At 41.0% G+C, this 20,122-nt stretch overlaps 1 protein-coding gene across 1 annotated transcript in view; it reads left to right on the top strand.

Annotated features, from left to right (window-relative positions):
* The first annotated feature begins 1,042 nt into the window (after window positions 1-1,042).
* Window positions 1,043-20,122, top strand: part of eif4e3 (eukaryotic translation initiation factor 4E family member 3) — a 64,745-nt gene continuing 45,665 nt past the window's right edge. The window contains exon 1 of the mRNA XM_020529611.2: window positions 1,043-1,248. Coding sequence (XP_020385200.2) covers window positions 1,064-1,248 — 185 coding nt within the window. The 5' untranslated portion in view covers window positions 1,043-1,063. The remainder of the gene's footprint in view (window positions 1,249-20,122) is intronic.

The raw sequence follows: 20,122 nt of genomic DNA, 5'->3' as shown, positions 1-20,122 counted from the left end.
TGATATTGCCATTTAGTGTCAATAGTTTACAAGATTTAAAGGTTATGAACAAATTGGTAAAAGCGGAAGTCGTTCAGACATTCGTAGGATTTAAAACGATAGAGGGGATATTGGTATGTTGGTGAAATGGGCAAATGTGACAGATTAAATTTAACATGGAAAAACGTAAAGTGATTCATTTTGGTAGAAAGAATATGTAAGGAAAATATAAAAGATATCCTACAATTATAAAGCAGTGAAGGGGTGAATATATATGTGTACCTGGGTGTTAATGTGCATATGTTATTGTAGGTAGCAGGATAAATTGAGAGAATGTTTGATAAAGTTTCTTGGGCTTTATGAATAGTGGCATACAGCATAAAAGCAAGGAAGTTGTGAAAAACTTTTATAAAACATTGGTTCAGCCTCAACTGGGGTATATAATCCAGTTTTGACCATCTACTTTAGACAGAATGTAGAAGTGTTCTTAAGGGTGCAAAAAAAAGTCGAGTTTGGTTCCAGGGATGACAATTTCACAAAGTTTGGAGAGATTGGAGCTGAGCTCCTCTAAGAAAAGATTGAGACAAGATTTGGTAAGATTTGTTCGGATGGAGTAGACAGGGAGGAACGATTCGTATTGGTGGAAGGATCGAAAGTGGGGGACAGATTTAAGGCAATTAGTGAAACAAGTAATAGCAATGGAAATGTGAAGGAACACTTTTTCGCATAGGGAGTGGTCAAGATCTGGAATGGACTAACTAGGGGGTGTATTGGAGACAGATTTCAATGGAGACATCGAGGAACGAATTGGATTATGACCTGGAAAGGAAGAATGTGCGGGGCGACAGAGACAGGGTGTAAGAGTGGCGCTGACATTAACTTTTCGGTGGTGCATGGGGCGAATTGTTCCTTCAGCGAGCCAGCACGGCCACAATGGGCTGAATGGCCCGCGACAGCCCATTCTGGGATTCCATTCATTCCCCGCTGAGACCGCAGCCATGACGTAATCCGAATGACGCCATCGGCCCCAGGTGGCCAGCGCCGCGCATGCGCTTCGCTCCTTTTCGGGCGGTTGGTGTTGAAAATGGCGATCCCGGCGAGTCAGGATTTACAGCAGCAGTTGGAGAAACAGAGGGAGGCTGCAGAGGTTACCCCGCCGGCCGCCGAGCAGGATACCATTCACCTCAACCAGGGCCACATCGAGGAGATCAACAACCACGACAAGTCCGGCGTCCCCCTTAACTCGTCCTGGACTTTTTGGCTCGATAGGTGAGTGAGTTGGGCCGCGGTGACCGAGAAGGGCCTGGATTGTGAACTAACGTCGGGGTGTTTGGGGATGGTGAGAGCGAGTCCCCTCTACGTGCAGCAGCTCTCACTCCCACATCAGGGGGTCAAAGATATCTGATCCCTCGGCGGGTTTGGAGGCTGCGGTTGGCACGTAAAACGGTGAGCCGCGATGATTGAGTTTGGGTCAGGGGTTGGTGGTGGGATTGTAGACTGTATTGAATGTTCCCGGGTGCAAATAAAGCAGGAGACTCGGTTATCTGCTCAATAAGTAGTGTTGCACTTTCCGCCATTTAGTTTTCTTGGTTCTGGTGGTCTGTGCCCGGACAGACGTTTTGTCACACTTGTATTTGGGCAGCAAAATACTTTATAGATCTTCGACAAACTTGATTTTTTTTTTGCTCTGTTGGAGCTAAAGGAAGATTGCAGCATCACGATGGCTGCTTTCAATGTCGGAACTATTCAGCACTATTTTTAGGGGCTTTACGGGTACGTTGCGCAGTCTGCCGCTTCTGCATTGAGTTTATATGCAAACAGCTCTGAATTGTAGAGCGAACTGTCAAAAGCAAATTTTGACAACATGGTAGCATTCTTGCACCTGAGGTCAGCAGGTTGTGAATTCAGTTCGTTGTTGAGAATTGAGTGCATAATCGACACTGGCACTTAAGTGTGTGCTGACTACTAGGCGTGCTGTCTCTCAGATGAGAGATGAAATCGAAACTCGATCCAACCGTTCAGGTGGGTATAAGAAATCCCCTGGTACTATTTGAACAAAAGAGGAGAATCCCAGGCCAATATTTATTTGCCAACCAGTATCACTAGAAATATCGAGAATATAGACACAGAAAGGAGCCACTTAGTTCATCATGTCGGTGACAGCTAGAAAAAAACCGAGCCAGTCTAATTTCACCTTCCACTCCCCCGATCCATAACCTTTGTAGGCTATAGCATTTCAAAGAATGAAAAACAAAAAAATACTCTTGACTTTCCTCTAACCTGTTTACCAATTACTTTCAGTCCTTGCCTCTGTTTACAATCCACTCCAGTTAGCCCTTTCGTAATGCGACACACCAGTTAAGTTTCCCTTCTGCTTCCTCTTTACCAAAGAACAGAACCTCACCCTGTTCAATCTTTCCTGATAGTTAACACTCACTATTACTGACAACTTCCTCTTAAATCTCATCTGCATGCTCCCTAATGTGATCTCATCTTCCTGTAGTGCAGGCTGATTTCTCACTTCAGGTGAATTAGTCGTTTACAAAGCACTAGCATATACTCTAGCCCTCAATAAAGGAAAGTAAACTGTGTGCCCTCTGGACCACGTGTCCTGCCAATTTCGGCTCACCTAACCTAATGGATGTTTTCTTGCAGTCTGCGACTTTCCTCTTCACAGTCAATCTCGTGGTTGATTTTTGTACCAAATGCAATGTTCTTAATCATGCTTCTAACTTGTCTTACTATTTAACATGAGCAAAAAAAGAACTCGACACTGAGTCTTGTGGAACTCCACCCAGAACAGCCTTGCAGTGAAATGAAGCCAACAATAATACCTTTTTGTTTTCTGCCACTGACCAAATTTTGGATCCAACTTGCCACTTTCACCTTGATTCCATGAGCTTTTACATTCTGAACAGTCTGCCTAGTGAGACCTACCAATTCCTTGCTAAAAACACAGACTACATAAAACATGATGTCCTGAACCCTCCTTACTTGCTCAAAATCTTTGACTTAATAAATCCATGCTGTCATTGGTGAAACCATTCCTCTCTAAATGACACTTTATACTGAATTTTCTTTCTGGTAATTTGCTCACCACCGACTTGAGGTTGATTGGCTGTGCCTTTCTTCCCTTTTGTTTTTTAAAGAACAGTATAGTCATATTTGTCTGGTATTGTGCCTCCAGATAGAATTGGAGAATATTTGAACTGCTGCTATTTTTTTTTGCCTGCTTTCCCTTAGCATTTGGGGTACATTTCAGCTTAATCTAACTTATTCACATTCAAGAAAACTTAATATTTCCTCCATTATCATGTTTATTAAATTTAATATTTCATACTTCTCCCTAATTACAATGCTTGCTTTGTCCCACATTTGTGGGAACACATAACGTATTCATTTAAGAATCGTACTTATGTCTAACACCCTCACACAGAAGGTATTTCTTTGATTTCTAATTGATCTTTCTCTCTTTAATTATTCTTTTCCTGCTTATGTATTGATAAAACATTTTTGGGGTTTACTGTTTTGTAATGCTCTGTCTTTGCTTTCTAAATTTCTGTTTTAATTTCACCCCATTGACTCATCAGACTTCTAGGCTTTCTACAATGTTGAGTTCTTGGGCATTTAACTTACGTTTTCTTCTTTTATGTTATCTTATTCCACTCTTCTCCATGCTAGGAATCACAAGACAGAGTATCAGGTGTTTCTAGAGTCCTGTTTTCTTTGTGAGAATATACTTGTTCCATGTCCATTTTAACTTTTCCTTGAATCTTTCCACTTCTCCAGTTCACTTTTCCCATCTAAACATTTCTGCTTAGATTTAAATTGGAAAAATACCAATTTTGTTAGGTCCAGCACTCCCCCCTTTTCTCCCCCAACCCCCCCCCCCCCCCCCCCCCCCACCAAGGCTTGCCACCTACAGTATACCAATTCCCCCAAAAACATTTTAAGAATTTTGCACCCCTTGTACCTTTATGCTGAATTTAACCGAAGTTCTTATTAGAGTAGTTGATACACATCTCTTTTCTTTGTGCAATTTCCAGCAAACTTCTCAGCAATTATCCTAATATTTATTGTCCTTTTTTTTTGCTGACTGTTATATTTTGCCCTCCTTTGCTCTTTAGTCCAAATTGCAGGAATTTATTTGAAGCATGATCTGTCACACCAGTCTTCAAAGATTTTATTGTTTCTTTAACTGATATTGCAACTAACTTTCTTATCCTCCTCTCTATCGTGGGTGAAAACATGTCAGTGTGCCTTGGTAGATGCTCACCTCTGAATCAGAAGTTTCAAGGTTCAAGTTACACTCCAGGACCTAAGCACAAAACCTACAACAGGACTCCACTACAATAGTGAAGGGGTGCTGTACTATTGGATGTATCATCTTTCAGTTGAAAAGTTAATCAAAGTGATACGAAAGGTCCTGTGACACTATTTTTGAGGAAGAACAGGGGAGTTATTCCTTGTCTGTGGTTAATATTTATCCTTTCCAGCACCAGAAAAGAAAAGTTGATCTGTTGACAAACACATTGGTGATGGTCGGAACTGTAGTGCGCAAATTAACTCTGATTTCCTGAATTACAGATGTATTTTAATTTCAACAAAATTTTCATTTTAGACTGTAAAGTGTTTTGAGATGTCTGGTAGGAATGAAAATTGCTTTATAAAATGCAAGTTTTTTTTTCCTTCAAGAATCCTTTCAGCAATAGCTATGATAGATATCTAAGTATCTATCTGTGCCATTCACTCCTCTACCTAATTCACTAGACTTCTGAAATTGAATTACCAGACACTGAGCAACTGCTTTTATTTTCTAGTCTTTGCTGCTTTTAGGCATACTTTATTCTTAATTTTCTGCCTTCATTTTCCAGTTTTGATTCTCTCCCTTTAGAATCTTCACTTGTGTCAGTTGTGTTAAAGCCTCCCTGCAAACATCCCTACAAGACCATAATATCTCAGCAGAAGTAAGCTGTTTGGCCCATTGAGTCTGCTCTGCTGTTCATGCAGATCATAGCTGAACTGAGAGTTCTCAGTCATACTTTCCTGGTTTTTTCCTGTAACCCTGATTCCCTTGCTGATTATCTGACTCTGTCAGTCTTGAATATACTTAACAATTAGCCGTTCCAGTAATTCACTTCTCTCTGGGAGATGGAATTCCTCTCCACATCACTGTCTTAACTGGATAACCCACAAGACATAGCAGCAGAAGCTAGGCCAATCAGCCCATCAGGTCTGCTCCGCCATTCAATCATGGCTGATAAGTTTCTCAACACCAGTCTCCCGCTTCCTCCCCATAACCTTTGATCCCCCAGACAATCAAGAACCTATCTATCTCTGTCTTAAATATACTCAATGACCTGTCTTCTACAGCCTTCTATGGCAATGAATTCCATAGATTCACGACTCTCCGGCTGAAGAAGTTTCTCCTCATCACTGTTCTAAAGGGTCTTGCTTTTACTCTAAATCAGTGCCCTCAGGTCCTAGTCTCTCCTGCTAATGGAAAGATCTCTCCAATGTCCACTCTGTCCAGACCGTTCAGTATTCTGTAAGTTTCAATTAGATCCCCCCCTTCTAAATTCCATCAAGCATAGATCCAAAGTCCTCCAACATTCCTTGTATGTTAAGCCTTTTGTTTTTGGGATCATTCTCGCAAACCTCCTCTGGACCTGCTCCAGGGCCATTGCATCCTTCCTGAGGTATGGGGCTCAAAATTGCTCACAATAATGTAATGTGGTCTGACCAAAGCCTTATAAAGCCTCAGAAGTACATCCCTATTTTTATATTCTAGTCGTTGCAAAATAACTGCTAATGTTATATTTGCCTTCCTAACTACCGATTCAACCTGCATGTTTACCTTAACAGAATCCTGGACGAGGACTCCCAAGTCCCTTTGCACCTCAGATTTCTGAATTTTCTCCTATGGCTCCATTCTTCCTGCAAACTGAATGACCTCACACTTTCCCACATTGTATTCCATCTGCCACTTTTTGCCCACTCTCCTAACTTATCTAAATCCTTCTGCAGCCTCCTCAATGCTACCTGTCCCTCCACCTATGTTTGTATCATCTGCAAACGTAGCCTGAATGCCCTCAGATCCTTCATTTAGACATTAATGTATAAAATGAAAAGTTGTGGTCCCCACACTGACCCTTGCAGAACACCACTGGTCACCAGCTGCCATCTTGAGAAGGACCCTTTTATCTCCACTCTCTGGTTTCTGCCAGACAGGCAATCTTCTGTCCGTTGTAGTGCCTTGTCTCTAACACCATGGGCTCTTACATTACGCAGCAGCCTCCAGTGCGGCACCTTGTTAAAGACTTCTGGAAGTCCAAGTAGATGACATCCGTCGGCTCTCCTTGGTCTAAGCTGCTTGTTACTTCCTCAAAGAATTCTAACAGATTTGTCAGGCCTGACCTCCCCTTGATGAAACCATGCTGACTTTGCCCTGTTTTAGCATGCACTTCAGGTATTCAGAAATCTTATCCTTCACAATAGACTTCATAATCTTACCAACGACAGAGGTCAGGCTAATCAGCCTATAATTTCCCATCTTTGCCTCACTCCCTTTTTAAACAGGTGGGTTACATTAGTAATTTTCCAGTCCTCTGGGACACTCCCTGACTCCAGTGATTCCTGGATGATCACCACTAGTGCCTCCACTTTCTCTTCAGCAATCCTCTTCAGAACTCTAGTCCATCTGGTCCAGGTGATTTATCCACCTTCAGACCTTTTCAGTTTTTCTAGCACCTTCTCCTTGGTGATGGCCATCATACTAACCTCTGCCCCCGACTCTTGAATTTTTGTGATGTTACTTGTGTCTTCCGCCATGAAGACTGATACAAAGGACTTGTTACAATTCCTCTGCCATTTCTTTGTCCCCCATTACTACTTCTCCAGTGTCATTTTCCAGCGGCCAATGTCCACTTCTACCTCTCTTTTGTCCTTTTATATGTCTAAAGAAACTCTGGCCAGTTTACCCTCATTTAATCTTCTCCCTGCTTATTTCCTTGCTCTAAGATTATGCCCTTTGGTTCTAGAGTGTCCCTAAAGGAGAAGCAATCACTATGGTTCCCTTCACAAGTCCTCAAAGAATCTTGTATGTTTTAATCAGATCTCCTGTTGTTCTTTTGAACTCCGTTGAGTATGAGTCAAACCTTCCTCGCATCAAAAAATCCCTCCATACCTGGGATCAGTCCAGTGAACCTTCTCGGGACTGTCTACAATGCCAACATATCTTTGCTTGGGAAAGGGAACTAAAATTGACGGAATGAGTGCGATGTATAGTTCTAACAAGACCCCTGTTTTTATATTCCATTTCCTTTGAAATGGAAGCCAACATTCCATTTACCTTCCTTATTACCTCCTGAATGTATCTGCTAGCTTTTTGTGATTTATGTACAAGGATCCCCAAATCCCTCAATGCAGCTTCAGCCACATTTCACTTCAATAATATTCACCTCTTCTAGTCATCTTTACGTGAGGTTAAAGTGTATATTATCACATTTTCCCACATATTCCATGTTCCAAGTTTTTGCCTACTCACGTAACACTCTGTAGACTCTATCATCCTCACCATTTACCTTCCTGTCTATTTTTGTCTTCTGCATATTTGGCTATAGTGCATTCGCTTTCTTTATACAACTCACTAACATATTTTGTAAATAATTGTGGCCCCAGCAATGTCCCTGGGCACTCCACTCATTATATTTTGCCTTTCTGAAAATGCCTCCTTATCCTAACTCACTCCTATTAAGTAGCCAGTCCTCTGTCTATATACTACCCCAAAACTATGGACTCTTATCTTATTAATAGCCTAATCTGCAGTATTTTTTTATTGACTGCCTTCAGGAAACCCAAATAAATTACATCTAATTGTTCTTCTTTATCTCTCTGGCTTGTTACCACCTAAACAAATTTCCAATAAATTTGGTCAGAGTCTAGAACCAGAGCATAAATTTTAAAAATAAGGTGGTGATGCGCCTTATGTCAGAGAAGAGTTTTTAACTTAGAGGCTTACGAACCTTTGGACTTCTCTACCACAGAGGGCTGTGAAAGCTCAATCTTCAGGTTTGTTTAAGGTAAAGATTAATAGCTTTCTTATTTACCAGTGACAGGATATGGGGTGGATAAAAGGCATTGTGTTCGTTTGGCCATGATCACATTGAATGAGTGAGCAGGCTTTCTAGGCTGAATAGCCAACTCCTCCTTCTGTCTTGGAGTTTTCACGTGGCATACAATGGCACAGCAGTGTCTTTCCCTATGTTGATTTTAAGATTAATTAAACTTGGCAGAAAAGCTAAAGACTTACTGAAATATTTATTTTGGGTGAAAGATGTTCACCAGCTACTTACCAATCAGCAGTTTCTCTTGTGCTGATGCCACTTAGACGTTTGTTTACCTCACTCTTAAGGTTCCCTCTGAAACTGAACTGAACTGAACTCCAGTGTGGAGCTGGAGGAGCAGGAAAGTTGATGTTTCGGGTCGGGACCCTTCAGAAATGGGGGAGGGAGAAGGAAGCTCTGAAATAAATAGAGAGGAGGGGTGGGGCTGAGGCTGAGGAAGGTAGGTGAGATGGTGACAGGTGAGTGCTGGTAGGCAGTGGTGAGGATTTGGGGATTGGTCAGTGAGGTGGGGGGAGTGGATAGGTGGGAGAGAAGATGGACAGGTTGTGTCAGGTCAAGGTGGCGGGGATGAGAGGGAGGGTTGGTCATGGGATGAGGCCAGGAGTGGGGAGATTTTGAAGCTGGTAAAGTCCACATTGAGACCATTGGGTTGTTGGCACCCAAGGAAGAATATGAGGTGCTGCTCCTCCAGTTTCCAGGTGGCGTCGTTGTGACACTGGAGGAGGCCCTGGATGGATATGTTGCCCGGGGAGTAGGAGGGGGAATTGAAATGGTTCGCGACTGGAAGGTGTTGTCGTTTGTCGCGAACCAAGCACAGGTGCTATACAAAGCAGTCTCTGAGCCTTTGCTTGGCCTCACTGACGTGGAGGAGGCCACATTGGGAGCAGCGGATGCAATAGACCACATTGGTGGATGTGCAGGTGAACCTCTGTCTGATGTGGAAGTTTTTGTTTTGGTTCCTTGGATGGAGGTGAGGGGGAAAGGTGTATGGGCAGGTGTAGCACTTCCTGCAGTTGCAGGGAAAGGTGCCGAGGGTGGTGGGGCTAGTGGGGAGTGTGGAGCGGACGAGGGAGTCATGGAGAGAGTGGTCCCTACAGAAGGCAGATAGGGGTAGGGAGGGAAATATATATTTGGTTGGGAGGTCAAATTGCAGATGGCAGAAGTGAAGTTGAATCCGGAGGTTAGTGGGGTGATAAGCGAGGACAAGCTACCCAGACCTATTAACTATTTCAAGCCCACCAACACTGATAGCTACGTAGACTATACCTCCCCTCGCCCATCTTCCCGCAAGAATGTGATCCCCTACTCCCAATTCCTCTGCCTCTGCCGAGTCAGCTCCCAAAATGGGGCTTTCCACTCCTCAACATCCCCAATGCCCTCTTATTTCAAGGACCGCAGCTTCCCCGCTTTTGGTGGTCAAAAATGCTCTCAACCGCATCTCTTGTGTTTCCTGCACCTCTGCCCTCATATCTCATCCCCACAACAAAAACAAAGACAAAATCCCCGTTGTCTCCTCCACCACCAACCACACCCACCCCACCCCCCTCCAGTGTCACAATGATGCCACCCGGAAACTGGAGCAGCAGCACCTCCTATTCTGCCTTGGCAGCCTACAACCCAATGGTCTCAATGTGAACTTTACAAGTTTCAAAATCTCCCTACTCCCGGCCTCATCCCATGACCAACCCTTCTTCTCATCCCTGCCACCTTGACCTGACACAACCTGTCCATCTTGTCTCCCAACAATCCGCTCCTCCCACCTTACTGACCAATTCCCACTACTGCTTACCAGCACTCACCTATCATCATCCCATCTACCTTCCCCAGCCCCACCCCTCCTCTCTGTTTGTTTATTTCTGAACCCCCTGCCCCCTCCCCCATTTCTGAAGAAGCATTCCAAGCCAAAACGTCAATTTTCCTGCTCCTGTGATGCTGCCTGGCATGCTCTGCTCCTCCAGTTCCACACTGTGTTATCTCTGACTCCAGCATCGGCAGTTCTTATTATCTCTGAACTCCATGATACCTGTGTTCTTTTTCTCTGAGCTCTCTGATTTAATAAATATTGTGACCTGCTCTTTCTGTGTGACTATAATGTTCACCAACCAATGACTCACTCACCTGCTGTGCTATGACATCACGTGATTTTTCTTTTATTTTTCTCTCTCCTCGTTTTGACTCTACTTATAGTCCCATTCTTGTCACTGCTGTGACCTTTTGGCCTGAGTCACAGTTGCCCTGTAATCTCACCTCTGATCCAGATCCCTCAACATGTCGTCCTAGACCTTGGAATGTGTCAGTCTGCAACATGTGGTCCAGGTCAATTCCTTCTTCTGGAAGACCAACAAATTTCGAGCAGACCAGTCAGTGTCTTTCACTGGGTTGATAGTTCTCCAAGCACAGTCAATGTTTGTTTCTGTGTGCGTCCTGGGGAACAGACTGTAGAGCACAGAGTCCTGCATCACAGAGCTTCTGAGGACGAGCCTCGTGAAAAACCACTACATCTCTCGCCAGACTTCCTTAGCAAAGGCACATTCCAGTAGGAGATGTGACAGGCTCAGTATCAATCCCCCTTTGCCGGAGCTGCTTCAAGGACGGGGTACAATGGTGCAGACCAACTGGGCATACATGAAGGATCTTGCCACCAGCCAAGGGAACACCTCGTGCTCGTTGATGAGGCATTCTGCCAACTGACTTTGACAGTGTTCAGGGAACCATGTGACAAGATCCACTCTCTCCTTTTCCCGCAGGATCTCAAGGACGCAACGTGCTGACCATTTCCTCATGTAATTGTGGTCAAAGATGTTTTTCTTTGCAAATTTTCTCCATGAAGGACCACTGATAAGGAGCGGTCCAAATACTTGGAGTGTTCCATGACAGCGAGGCAAGTCCCATCCTTCACAACACCAGGGACAGGTAGAGCATCAGTACGTAGTGACGCTTGGTGTTTGCACACTAAGGTTCTACACGCAACTTGATGCAGCTGCACACAAAGGTGGCCATCCGGATGAGGGTGTCATTGGGTAGGTCATTTGCCATCCCCGTACATGAAGTTCCTGCAGACATCTTAGGCCTCCAGGTGAAATGGAAGATCTCAACACTTGATGAGCTTTTATTGTGTTCTCTGGCAATTTTATGGATGTGTGGACACCAGCATGTGAAATGGCATGCGTGCATTGTGTGCACAGTTTGCTTGCTCATTGATTCAAAGATGAGAGAACGCGCACATATACATAAGCCATTGTGTTTTAATTTGAGTTACTTTTATAGAATAATTTAGTAATGGGCTGGCACAGTGGTTAGCACTGCTGCCTCACAGCGCCAGGGATCCGGGTTCAATTCCACCCTCGGGCGACTGTGTGGAGTTTGCACAATTCCCCGTGTCTGCGTTGGTTTCCTCCCACAGTCCAAAGATGTGCAGGTTAGATGGATTGGCCATGCTAAATTGCCCGTAGTGTTCAGGGATGTGTAGCTTAGGTGGGTTATAGGGGGATGGGTCTGGGTGGGATGCTCCAAGGGTCAGTGTGGACTTACTGGGCCGAAGGGCCTGTTTCCGCACTGTGGGAATTCTATGATTATATGAATACCTTTTTTTTTAAGTTTGAAACTATACTTTTTGAAAAATATCAAATATAAAGTAACTGCAGATATTAATATTCCCAGCACAATATAATGCAATGCCACACTGAAATGCAAACCAACAGCCAAATCTTGTTGCACTATTTGTATTTAAATAGAAAATCTCCTTGCCTGTGCCCAAATTGTCAAAGGGCCATCAGACTAAACTGAAGTTTTGAATCTTTCTGAATTGGTACAATAATTCATAGTTAACTAAGTGCTTTGTCGAGAACAACCGATTGGTATGAGGCAAGTGGTTCATAAAGGGATGGGTACTAAAGTGTACACATTATGTGAAATGCTTGAGAATGCATTTTATGTTTTAATCAATGAAACTTGCATTTAAACCTCATACATTCCAGTTGCAACAATTGATATGCATCTCAGTGATCTTCCTGTGAGTGCTTAATTTTTAAAGTGGAGAATTTTTCCTGAATTATACATAGCAAGTGTTATGTACACGTAAAAATTCAGTTTGATTAAAAAAATTAAATAATTCCCTTTCGCTGATTCTGAAATCTCTTTTATTTAAATGAATCTCTTTTATTTGAGTGCAATATCTAGTTTGTTAAATTATAAAAAAAGTGTGACTTTTTAAACAAAAAAAAAGGACTGATGCTAACTTTGGGCCATCACTGGAAAGTTGTTTCACCAAGATTTAAACTATTGAAGTTGTTTCATAAGTTGCTAATTTTAGTTTGGTTGACTAGCACTGAACATTTCTTCTCGGTGTCTGTCTCCTAATTATGTAGATTTTTGGCATAGACACAAATGGGTAGAATCAAAGAATCCCTATAGGGCTGATAGAGACCTTTTGGTCCATTGAGTCAACACTGACCCTCCAAGGAGCATCTACCTAATCTGCTCCACCTAACCTGCGCGTGTTTGGACAGTGGTAAATAACTGGGTTTCCTCCAGGTGCTCCACAGAGACACAAGAAGAAAGTGCAAATTTTACACAGTAACTCAAGGCTGGAATCAAGCCTGGGACCCTGGCGCTGTGAGGCAACAGTGCTAGCTGTTAAGTCGTGGACTGGTGGTTCCAGAAGAATATAGCAGAGATTCTTCTGTTTGTGTTGTTAAACTGATGACAATCCATTTTTGAAATGTGAAACGAATGCTTTATTGATGGATATTATATAAACAGCACATCTGTTGACATTGTTAGTTACAATATTTGTTCAACAAACAACCCTCATGTAATGGACTTACAGCTTCATGACTGATGGTATTTTGTCAAGCCTGATCAGGGCTTAGGTAAATAGTGCCATTTGTGCCCTTGAAGTAACCTGTGGGTTCTGATATCTGAAGCAGTTTTCCATTAGCAGGGCAATTATGTAGCAATGGACTCTTGGGCTCTTTTCATTCCTCCTTTTGAACTAAGTTTACTTAATGTATTTTTCTTTCTGAATTTGCTGTAAAAATATTCTTTGCTTACGATCTTCGATTTCTGTAAAAATAAAGTTAACCTGTTAATCTTGGTGAATCTTTTTTAAAAATTGCACAAAAAATAATCAAGGCAGCAGAAAACTGATTTGTTTCATGATGTATGCAAAATTTGCTGTCTAAATTTACATCAGTAGTTTTGTATCATAATAATTGCAGGAAATTTTCACGTACAACTCTTTCGTTATAGGCAGGGTGGAGCTATTATACTGATGTGTTCAGGTGCAGGAGCCTAAAAACTTTAACCCAATTTTGTGTAACATGTTTGTGCTTCAGTTTGATCATGTGTTAAAGATAATACACACATCACGTACCTTGTAGTTACTCAGCTGTTTTATTGTAGCTTCACATTGTCATACACTGCAGAGTTGCATATTAAAACAGTTTTACTGGATAGCAGTACTCAAACTTTTCACTTGTCAGAGGAAGTAGTTTTGCTAGGTGAATCAGATAACTTGGTATATTACTGAAATAATTGCACAGCCAGTATTTACACCATCCACACCATCCACATTTATCATGAACAAATAGTGCCACATTAGTCAATTCGAAAAGTCCCATTTCTAATGTTGAGCGCATATTTCAGGTATTTCAATCATTACTTTATATTTAACTCTTCCTATAAGTTAACCTTTGAATATTTTAAGACTAAGGTCTCATTAGCAATTGCCATGTTCAGTTGCCAGTAATTGCTTCAAAGGTTTAAAGAATGTAGTATATGCATCTACATTTTTTTTCAGGTAGTAAATTTGGAACATTGAAAAATACCATGTTTTGAATAGTGGACAAGTTTATTTTCATGCCTTTTTGCACTAAGTTAACGGGACCCTTGCTCCTGAATTTAAATCCATCAATCACTTGTTCAAATTATCATTGAGTCAAATTCTTTTACACTACATAGAATCCACCTTACACTGTTGAAGCAGGCTATTTAGCCCAACATGTCTGCACCCATCCTCTGAAGAGCATCCCACCCAGACCTAACCCCCATCTGTGTAACTCTGCATTTCCCATGGCTAATCTACTTAACCTACACATCTGTAGATACTATGGGCAATTTAGCATAGCCAATCCACCTAACCTGTCCATCTTTGAACTGAGAGGAAACTGACATGGACACAGGGAGAATGTGCAAGCTCCACATAGACAATCGTCTGAGGGCGGAATTTAACCAGGGTCCCTGGTGCTGTGACACAGCAGTGCTCACCACTGAACCACTGTGCTGCCCTGACAACATGTTAGATATAAACTGTGGGGACTGCAAATCACTCAATTACTGTAAAGAACTCAAACCTAGGTTATTAAGGAGATGACATCAGTACAGTAAGCCAAGGTATTAAGCTGATTACAATGTCATGAGTTGGGTGAAGATCTACCTCAAAGTCCTTAATGCAAAACTTCTTACTTCAGTCATTTGGTATTGGCTCTGAAGTTTTACATCACTACATTATATCAAAATTAATTGTCAAAGATTTTGTAGTTTCTGCTGGAATAGTTCGAATACATGTTAAAAATATGTACTTTTAAACAAGCTGCTACTGTAGTGATGTGATTACGTACTGTGCAAAATAACTGGACTGGAATTTGTGGTGTCAAGCTGTGAAATATAAATTCAAGATTATGGGAAATGTGTAAGGAATTTCTACAATCTATTGGCTAGATTATATTTCACAAATTCCATTAAACCACTAGTCTAGGAAAGGAAATAAATAAAAACACACTGCATAATGAGTATGTACACTCTCTGTAGTATTAACTGTACTAATTCATAGCTTATTTTAATGGCATGTCTCAGTAGCATGACATCGATCTCTAAAAGCACCAGGGATGCCCCTCAAACTCCCCTCCCAACAAATCACAACATTCTAACTTGAATATGTATTACCATTTCTGCTTTGTGACTGGGTCTAAGATCTTAGAGCTTCTTGCCTAAATGGCACCTTGGGGTTGGTGACTTCATTGTTTGGGTCTGGTGAAATGGCGGCGAAGCAGTGGCAGATTGGCGGCACAAGCAATATCGATGGTGATGATTTGGCTCAACACTGCTGGATTCTCTTCAAGCTATATCTTTCTCTATTCTTAAATTATTCAAAATGGCGCTGTATTGGGGTGATAGATGAGAGCTTTTCACTATTTCATTGTATTACTGTAAAATACACATGACAGTAATATCAAATCAGTATCGTGCAAGACAATGGAATTTACTTTGTCTGTGTAAATGGGCAGGATCATCATAATGTGTTGTGCCAGAAAGAACTGGTGTTAAACCTTTCATCAAATTGCCATGTGCTGACACTGAATTTTTTTGCATTTATCAAGTTTAAATCCAATTTTGGAATTCATTCAAGCTTAAAAGTTAAATTTAAAAAAAACATTTTGGAGAACCTTATGCATTATATGGTTTCTTATTTGAATTGTAGTTAGTAATTGAGTCATACAATGCAGAAATAGACCTTTTGGTCCAACTCGTCCATTATGACCAGAGATCCCAATCTGACCTAGTCCCATTTGCCAGCATTTGGCCCATATCCCTCAACCCTTCCTATTCGTATACTCATCCAGGTACCTTTTTTAAATGTTATCACTGTACCGCCTCCACCACTTCCTCTGGCAGCTTGATCCATACACACCATCCTCTGTGTGAAAAAGTTAGCCCTCAGGTCTTTTTAAACCTTATCCCTCTCACCTTAAACCTATGCCCTCTAGTTTTGGAGTCTTTTTCTCCTCCCCACTGCTGCCCCCAACCCCACCCCACCCTAGGAAAAAGATCTTGGCCATTCACCCTATCTATGCACCTAATGATTTTATAAACCTTTATAAAGTCACCCCTCAGCCTCTGATGTGCCAGGAAAAAAAGCCCCAGCCTATTCAGCCTCTCCCTAAACCTCAAACCTTCCAATCCCATCCTGGCAATATCCTTGTAAATCTTTTCTACACCCTCCAGTTTAACGATATCCTTCCTTTAGAAGGTTTGGAAGAAAAAGAATCATTGCCCCGTGTTGTTTTTATTATTTAATTCAAATTAAAAGAACAGAAATTAACAAGAGAATATTCACACATTGGTAAAGTTCTGTAGCTGAGGATTAAATAGTGCATGAATTCAGTTGCAAGTATACTTTGTCAGTTTCAAGTCCGAGCCAACGTGATTGAATAATAACTGTTAAATCGATATGCTGCGGATTGCAAAATTACTTTTATGTTGTTGGGAGCCCAGAGAACACCGGCTCCGGTTATCGTAACCTCACAAATTACTTTATTAGTGTATTAATCAAGATGCGTGTTGCTTAAATATCTGTGTGGGTTTCCTCTGGGTGCTCCGGTTTCCTCCCACAGTCCAAAGATGTGCAGGTTAAGTGAATTGGCTATGCTAATTTGCTCATAGTGTTCAGGGATGTATAGGTTAGGTGGATTACAAGGGGATGGGTCTGGGTGGGATGCTCTGAGGGTCATTGTGGACTTGTTGGGCCGAAGGGCCTGTTTCCACACTGTAGGAATTCTATGATTCTCTGTCTCTGTCTCTGTCTCTCTTTGTTAGCCAGAGGCTGCATAGAACGTGTGGTTGAATTACTACACTTAAAACAATTTGGCAAGATACACTTACTTTACTCAAGGGCAATTTTAGTGCCTATTTATAAAGAACTTTTTAATCCTGATACCATCTATTTTTATGTAATTCTGTGAACTTGATGGCACCTGAGATCATAAATGAGAAGGCAAAATTATGGTTAAATGTGATGTTTGATAAAGAGTCAGAAATATTTACACTTCGTTCGAGAAGAAGGCGGCTGAATGTTCAAATACAAGTTAAGGAGAGAACAGTTAAAAATGCTACATTATTTCTATTGCTGTTATTAGCACTGGTTTGTGCTCACTGAGCATCAGCAAAGAAGAAAATTTATAGAACATCAACATGAAACCAGGTGAACTAAATTGAGTCATGCAGTACGTGCAACAGATAAAGGCTCAATAATGGCAAAAAAGATGTCTTCTGTAGAATGCGATACAAGTTGAGTTTGTAGATATGTTGATAGAAGTCATGTTACAAATAGACAAGGCAATGTTAGCCAGGTGACAGCATCTGCAGCTCCAAATCAACTGTAGGAATGCATCTTCTGAATCTGCTGACTTTGCAAACCTATTGCTTTGTATTGAAGCACAAATGCTTAATTTTTTTTAATCCTTTAAACATGCGCAAGGATTTCTTTCATCTTATTGGTTGTTTGTGTTTTATGTTGCTTAGTTTTAATATGGAAACGTTACGAAGACTTAAACAAGAACCAGCATCAGTAAAATTGCTGAAAATCACTAATGGAGTTGAGTAAGTTGTTATGTACCCCACAAAACAGTTAAATGTCATACATTCCAAATATAAATACATTTTCAAAGTGCTAAAATCCCATAAAATATTATGGTCACCGACGAAGAAGAGAAAGTAATGAAGCTACATTACGTCCTGATGTATTTTTAACAAGTTTAACTGTATGAAAGCTCACATTTCTATTTGTGCATTACTGGCTTGGATGACTGCACGCAGATTAAATTCAGATTCTTGTGTCCATCTGTGATGTGGTTTGTTTTTGATATTTGTGCTCCAGTGTTGTGATTGGTATTACAACCTATTTATCTTCAGAACCACTGGATATAAGCTCACTAATAAATGCCTGTTCAGTTGCTGCTGAAATCATCCCATTAATATTGCAGGGTGTATTTAGCATTTGAATAACTACATGTATTGTTGCTTGCATATACATTTTTGCTTTCTAAAGATAAGATTTTTTTGTTCCCAGTGTTGGAGGAAGGATTGCACAGGCCAGTGTTATAAAAAGTGTTTATTTAGCATGTCTTCAACACTCCTGCTAAAACAGAGGGTTAACTCACTGAAAATCCCATTCTTTGGCCTATGTTAACCTGTTGCACTGGAAAGCCAATGAATCGGAATGATTCCTGATTCATAAAATTGTGCCAGCCGCCATTCTCGTACCGCTGTGTGCTTGAATCAGATTCTAGATAACCAACATCCATATGTAGATTTCTGATCAGAATACTAAGTTTTGCTGCCATATCCTTGTGGTGGAATCAATGTAAATGCTGGTGTCTGTGCAAGTGTGCCTATCTAAAACTGCAGCAGTATAGAAATGGCTCCTATATTTCATGAAATATTTTCATTTTTGTTCTGTTTTATAAAAATCTGTGTTTCTTTTAAATACTTCTCAGCACCATTTTTACCATTACATTGTGTAATCCTGAGATTTAAAATAAGTTTTGCAGGAAAAAATCAGGTTGAGCTTGTTGGTTAGTGGGATATGTACCTATGTGCACAGTGTAGACAGTAGCCATCTAGATTCCGACATTTCTTCAGTTGGCAGTCTGGAAATTGAGTTCCGTGTCGTCTTGATGCTACAATCTGCTTAATAAAAAGTGGTGACCTGCTGGTAGGGTTCTTGTGGTGCAGTGATAATGTTTCTACCTCTGGACTGGAGACCCGTTCCTGCCTCATCTGCTCCAGGAATGTTTAATATCATCTCTGAACAGTTTCTAAATCAACCTATCTAAAAAAGGAGTGGTACTAATGAAACATGTAGATTTTTGTACAATTCTATTTAGTATGTCATTAGCTCAATTTGAGTGAAAAACTACAACCCTGGAAAGCAGGATTACGGCCAGGTTATCTATAGTCTGTTCTGGTCTATTATTTATAAGCAATTTTAAGAAGCAGCTTAGACTTGGCCATAAGGGGCAGTAAAATAAAGTTTGCAATTGATACAAATATTGACAAAGTAATAATAATGACAATGGTTACAACTTTCAAGATGACAGGATGATGAAATAAACAGAAACATGGCAGATGGAGATCATGCAGAGAAGTGTGATTTAATGTACTTTTGGAGGGTTATCATGAAAAGAAACAGAAATGGCAGGATTTTGGAAACTATGATGAGCATGTCTATAATCATAATCATTTAAATGGCATGGTAACTTAGTAAAGTGATGTAGAAGAGAGAAGTGGTGGCATAACTGTATTGTCACTGGTCTGGTAGTCCAGTGCCCTAGGCTAATAGTCATAGAGTCATGGAGGTAGACAACACAGAAACAGGCACTTTGGCCCAACTCGTGTATGCTGACCAAGTTTCTTAAAGTGGACTAGTCCCATTTGCCTGAGTTTGGCCCATATCCCTCTAGACGTTTCCTATCCGTTTACCTGTCCAAACGTCTTTTAAATATTGTAATTGTACCCGCTTCTACCACTTCCTCTGGCAGCTCGTTCCATGTAAGCATTATCCTCTGACTGAAAAGGTTGCTCCCCGGGTCCTTTTTAAATCTTTCCCCTCTCCCCTTAAACCTGTGCCCTCTAGTTTTGGACTCCCCTACCTTGGGGAAAAGACCATGTCTATGGACATGGGTTTGAATCCCACCATGGCAGATTGTGGAATTGAAATTCCGTAAAATCTGGACTTAAAAGCTAGTCTAATGATGACCTCTAATTATTGTTTAAAAACCAACTTGCCTCAGGAATGTCCTTTTGTTACTTAGTTTGACTTCTATGTGACATAGGGCATAATGTGTTTTTTTTTAAATAACCTGAATTTACCTTTATTGTATACATTTTGCTGCTGTTTTCCTTGTTTTTAATGCTTACATTTTTTTCTTTATTGTGTGTGTTATCTGAATTTTTGTTAAACAAAGAATTGTAATTAATTGTCAGTTCTGAATTGTCAACAAATCTATTAGGTTTTCTTACACTGGACTAGGGTACAAAGGATAAAGGCTGATATTACAGTTGTTTTCAATTTGTTGAATTCAGCAATTGATTAAATTACCTTTAAGTATTTTTAAAAAGTGTTAATCTTATTTGAAAGATACATCTCAACTGACAGTGCTATCATTATTTCCAAAGAGCTTGATTAACTTTGAGACAACAAGGTGCAGGGCTGGATGAACACAGCAGGCCAAGCAGCA

Source organism: Rhincodon typus, chromosome 16, assembly GCF_021869965.1.
Source record: "Rhincodon typus isolate 14 chromosome 16, sRhiTyp1.1, whole genome shotgun sequence".
In the NCBI taxonomy this organism is placed as follows: domain Eukaryota; kingdom Metazoa; phylum Chordata; class Chondrichthyes; order Orectolobiformes; family Rhincodontidae; genus Rhincodon; species Rhincodon typus.
The sequence above is the reverse complement of the archived record's forward strand: the minus strand, read 5'-3'. Positions and strand labels throughout refer to the sequence as shown.